This window comes from Calypte anna, chromosome 1 (assembly GCF_003957555.1).
Source record: "Calypte anna isolate BGI_N300 chromosome 1, bCalAnn1_v1.p, whole genome shotgun sequence".
NCBI lineage: Eukaryota > Metazoa > Chordata > Aves > Apodiformes > Trochilidae > Calypte > Calypte anna.
Genome location: NC_044244.1, coordinates 187563185 through 187569184, shown reverse-complemented (window position 1 = coordinate 187569184; position 6000 = coordinate 187563185). Strand labels below are relative to the sequence as shown.

General features: G+C 37.6%; 1 protein-coding gene across 1 annotated transcript in view; it reads left to right on the top strand.

The window, feature by feature from the left end:
* The first annotated feature begins 226 nt into the window (after window positions 1-226).
* The window catches only part of DEUP1 (deuterosome assembly protein 1), a 45156-nt gene continuing 39382 nt past the window's right edge, over window positions 227-6000 (top strand). Inside the window, exon 1 of the mRNA XM_030465418.1 lies at window positions 227-270. Within this exon, the coding sequence (XP_030321278.1) occupies window positions 227-270 (44 nt within the window). The remainder of the gene's footprint in view (window positions 271-6000) is intronic.

Genomic DNA, 6000 nt, shown 5'->3' with positions numbered 1-6000 from the left:
TCAGGGTAATCTTGTTGCTACACCCAGGCAAGAGCTGCTGAGATTATTCCAGAAGTACTCATCTTGCCCATTAGAGCTGTGTTCTTCCCCTCTTGCTTGTGATGGGAGAATTACAGAAACCAAAGGCATAAAACTACCCAGTGTGCAGTAACTGGCTACAGAAATGCACACATTTAAGAATCTGAATTACTTAATTTTTATTGTTTCAACAGGTCAAAAAGGTAGCATGGATCAGGATTTGGAAGTGTTTCAGGAACAAGTTGTCACTAAGTAAGTAGAGACATTGTCTGGGGGTTGAATGTATAATGGAACTGGATTATGTGGATTTTTTTTAAATGTGAAAAACAAAACATTAACTGTGTTAGAACTAAATGTGATTCTCAATTTTTCCTTCTGCTCTCTCTGTGCACTGAAGGGTTACTGGTAAAGGAACACATCTAACTGCTCCAGCTGATAATCTGTTGACTGTTCCTATTAGTTACATTTTTTAAAAATTCACACCTGAACAAAAGGGAGAAAAATGAAAACTATGTGGAGTTTTGTTAACATGGTAAGAAATGTTATTTAAACTGTTTTTAAAAAAATATTTGAGGTTGTAGGCTACATCAGTATAAACTTACGTATCACAGTACTTAAAACATTCAGAAATCTTAAAACCAAGGCTATTAATTTCTTAAGCCCTAGTCTTACTTTGTACAGGTTATAACTACAATTATTCTTCCCAAATATTAAGTGCACTTTTCATCACAACACAGTCATCTTTTCCTGACGTAATCCAAGTTATATTCCTTTAGTGATAGTCGAAAAAAATATTAGTAGAGCACAGAACTGAAATGTGAAGTGTAAAGGTGAGTGAGATTTGATGTTGGATCTCATCTCATCCAGCCTGCTCAAGGAACACAGCAATAAAAAAAGTACTTCCCCACAGAGTGAACTAAATAGAACATTTATCATAATTTAAAAATAAACTTATGACTTATTTCTCATGTAGAACAATGGACATTTAGGTTGGACATTAGAAAGAATTTCTTTACCGAGAGGGTGATCAGGCATTGGAATGGGCTGCCCGGGGAAGTAGTGGATTCTCCATCCTTGGAGATATTTAAAAAGAGACTGGAGGTGGCACTCAGTGCTATGGTCTGGTAACTGCAGCACTAGTGGTTCAAGGGTTGGACTTGATGATCTCTGAGGTCCCTTCCAACCCAGCCGATTCTATGATTCTATGATTCTAATTTCTTCTAACATTATTACTAAGAAGCAGTCCAAGGTAATATGATATCTATTAAGAGTAAAAGTATTGCTTAAAATAATGGAAACATGCATCACACCTCATGCTGGCCCAAGAAAGTTTTACTATGATTTGAAAGTGTGCTCTGTTGTATTAAAGAATAATACATGCTATTTTGATAGATATGATAGAAAAAAAATGCTGCAGTCGAAATATTCTACTCTATTCTATTCTGTTATATTGTATATTGTCATATGATATGACATGTCATGACAGGACATGATATATTATTATGAACAGCATCACCCTTTTTTGTGGCTTTGAGAAGCATTGGTTTTGTTTAGGATATTATTGGTAAATATGGTAATATAAAACTTGAATTTAAAAAAAAACCAAAATGTTGCTAGTTTTTGGATACAATTTTAACAAATCAGAAGCCTATCTCAAGGGCTCAGGTCCTGTCTGGCTTTTGTTACAGTTGATGTATGTGAAATTTCAGGCCATTGTGGATAAACCTAAAGAGTGATTTGTCCTACCATAACCCATGTATTCTAGGTAGGTATTTATTGCCATTAATTATGCAAAGAATTTGGAATAGAAGCTTAGAATACACATCCAATGATAGCCAACAATCATTTGTCACTGTCATTCAGTGTCCGCTGACAGTAATCCAGAGATGATAAAGGTAGCTGTGGAATCTGGTAAAATGGCTGAATAATGGTGGTGGAAGTAATGGGAATTACATCCCAGCTGTAAGAACTCATAAATTACAAATAATCCATCCACATGTGGTTATGATTCTGTGTGGCATAAATTAGGTAGTAAATTATTATAGTTGATATAATGGAAATTTGGGATGGAAGATTCTAATGGACTATTGTATCACAACTGGTTTATATCTATCCTATTTTTAAATAGAGATTTAAGAAGAGAAAAGGAATTCTCATTGGCTCTAGAAGATGGGTTTAGCATCAAAAATTAATGAATGTACTGTGTAAGATGGAAATCTTTGTTAACATCATTCTGCATAGGTTTTTCTTGTGTTTGTATAAAGGTGGTTTTACAGACTTTCCTTTTTGTCAGCAAATACGGTTGATAAGGGAAAAAGGCATGAAGTTTCTGTATTACAACCTTCCTCTAAGATGTATGCACAATAATTCTTTCTATGTCTATTAAACAATCAGAAAAATACAGATCTGTGCAGAACTCCAAAGCAAAAGACAGGTAAATAGAGCTAGAAAAGTCTAACTAGCAAAACAATCATTTGTGATATGGGATGGGCCTGCAGATGGCAGAGCTTATGACCTGGATTTTGTTTGGTCTAAATTTGGGAGCATAAAGTTAATTAGCTATGAATGACAGCAAAGTATCAATAATCTCTATTTTCACTAACATGGGAATAGAATAAATGAAGACGAGGAGCTTTGCCTACATAGTCTTAAAAATTAAATAGCTATGAGTGTTTTGAGCTATTTCACAGTAAGTGCAACAACAACAAAAAATAGCTGCCACTTGTTTATGTACAAGTCATAACATCCATGGATGAAGAATCCATTTGATGTATGCATTCAGCAAAGCAGGAACTCCTAATACATATGGGTTTAAAACCCCATACTTCATTTTATGGAAAATCTTCTTTGTGTGTTGTTTATGTGACGGCATATTAAACAAATTTTACCAGGATTTCCTGCAGGCCACATCAAGTAAATTCTCATTGTGATATGACATGATGGCCATAATACAAAGGGGATAATTAACACTGTTTTAAAATCATTGAAAGGACTAAAATAATAGTTACGGTAGGTAGTAGTAGCTTTATGCTAGTAGGTGGGTAAAACTGCCAAATACATCTTTATACAGAATTTTTTGCAATGCTACAGCCATGATGCAGAGCAGTGCTGGCAGTAAAACAGCAACAGCAATCTACAGCCTCAGATACAGCTTCCCTTTTTCAGCTGCAGGTGTACCCACTGGATCTAGGTAAGGAAGCAGACAGAAAAGGTTGAAGATAGACTGAGAGGCTGTTTCATGTTCATAGAATCTTAGAATAGTTTGGGATGGAAAGGCACCTTAAAGATCAAGATCCAACCCCCCTCCCACAGCTGGGACACCTCCCACTAGATCAGGTTGCACAAAGCCCCATCCAACCTGGCGTGAGCACTCCCAGGGAGAGGGCAGCCACAACCTCCCTAGGCAATCCACCCCACTATCTTACTGCCCTCATAGTGTAGAATTTTTTCCTAATATCTAACCTAAATGTACTCTCTTCCAGTTTAAAACCACTACCCCTTGTCTTGTCACTACCCTCTCTGGTGAAAACCCCACTCCAGTTTTCCTGTAGCCCCTTCATGTACTGGAAGGCCACTATAAGGTCTCCCTGGAGCCCTCTCTTCCCCAGGCTCAATAGCCCCAACTCTCTCAGCCTGTCTTCATAGCAGAGGTGCTCCAGCCCTCTGATCATCTTTGTGGCCCTTCCATAGACCCTTTCCAACAGGTCAATATGTTTCCTGTGCTGGGAGCTCCAAAGGTGTACTCAGTATTCCAGGTGTGGTGTCACCACAGCAGAGCATAGGGGCAGAATCACCTCCCTTACCCTGCTGGCCATACTGCTTCTGATGCAGCCCAGGATCCTGTTGGTCTTCTGGGCTGTGAGCACACACTAGTGGCTCATGTTGAGCTTCTCATCCACTACCACCCACAAGTCCTTTCCTCAGGGCTGCTCTCTATCATTCTCCTCTCAGCCTGTACTTGTGCCTAGAGCTGCACAAAACAGAAGGGTTGTTTCCTTCAGCATCTCCCCTGTATGCGTTGGTGGTTCTGGGTTCAAGAAACATGCAAGAACTTTTGAGAGAAATTTTAATAGCAAATTCTGCAGGACTTGCCTTGTGGAGGCTGATCCAAAAATAATAGATTAAACTTGAGAGAAAGATAACTGTGGTGGATCCGAAAAAATAACCTGATGATCCAGGCTAGAGGTTGCATTTGCTCTTCCATAATAACATTTAGATGATGCATGTGACACACAGTAAAGAAAGTACCTGTTTCTGAAGGCTGAAATTGGTTATCTGAGTCATTGCTGGTGGAGGCAAAACATTCACCGAAGTGTTGCCTCCTGATGATACATGAGGCTGGAAGGGCCTGTGTCCTTACAGCAGTATCACAGGAAAGGTTGTTGTTCAGCAGTACCACTTCATGTTTTGTTTTTAAAATTGCATTTTATATTCCACACAGAGGGAGTCAAATTTGCTGCATCTTTGATGCTATTCTGAGATGGGTTCCAGGAACTTAGAGAGGGGGGATTTTTGTTTAGTGGTATGTACGTCACAGTGTGCTACTTGCTTGCACATCAGTTATCATCATTCTGTGACTCATATTAAATTTTAAGATAACATCGCTAGCAGTTTTAACATTAAAAAGGCATTAAGACTTATGAGCGTATTTTAAAAGCCTTTCCAAACAATACTGATAATGTTAAAAGTTCAAGGATTCATTGAAATAAAAATGTTTCAAATAATTTTAATTTTTAAAAAAATTATTGTGTTTTAATTATGATACAGTGAATCTAACAGATTTACTTGTTTCCTGTAATTATCAGAAGACATATGCACCACTTAATCACCAAAAAAATATCTCAAATAAGCACATACTCATGTTAAGGAATTCTTTTCAGTGGATTGCAGTCAGAAGTTGAGCATGCAGGTTAGGAAAGGCAGTGTGTGGGACCAGGACTTGACCCAGAGCATAGTCTGCAGCCAGGTAACTTCATGTTATATTTCATGTATATTTCATGGGCAGTGGGAGGGCAGACATTTAGAGAGCTGGATGGACAGCTGGGATGTGAAAGACTTCCAGAAAAGAAAGGAAGCATTTTCATGCTAATATTCACACCAGGTGAAAAAGTAGAGTTTCTAATTGCTTGGCATGTTCTTGGTTACGATGTCCCCCCAGAACATGTGCCAGATTGCCATATTTGTGACACAAAATGGCATTCTGTGCTGTCATTGTGTGCTAACTTTGGGTATTGAAATCTTCTCCAGTATTGCTGAGGATGGAGTGCTTACAGGCACACTGCTTACCTTGTGTAGGCTACTGCTACATTGATCGGGAGCTGCTCTATCTGTTGTCACTGTGTGACACTGTGTCTCTGTGGCAGTTATTTCATAAAATAACAGCCATGCTTAATTTCAGGAAACAGCTATGCTGATTCTAACAAACTATCATGCCACAGAGGTATTAGAAGGACTGCAAACTTATTAAGGATTATAAGGCACTAAAAATGAAGTAAAGAAGTTTATCAACAGTTAACTCGTATGCAAACATGATATACAGATAATAGATGCCATTGAAAAATAGTGTGAAAACTACATGATTACAGAAAGTGAAATGGAAGAGATGCTACTCTTCACACATTTTAAATTCAACACATTCTGGTGCCTAAGAGCAGTCAGTGAAGGATTGTCCTTCATTCCAGTGAGACACATGCCCCTTTAGATGCCCCACAGATAAAAATATATATTCCAATATTTTATGAGCTATGGACAGACAAAACATGCTTGAAATTTGTAGTATTTTTTAAAATTAAATTGATAAAAATAACATTATTTCAATAAACAACATGAATTAAACATTGCAGTGGTAAGTCTTGTAAAGGCTTTTACCATAAAAAGTGTCTAATTCTGCTCTTGTATCTCATTTTAAATAAACTGAGATCAAATTGAAGTCTTTAAAGATTTACAAATGACAATATATTCCCCTCTATTTTTTGTGGAGGA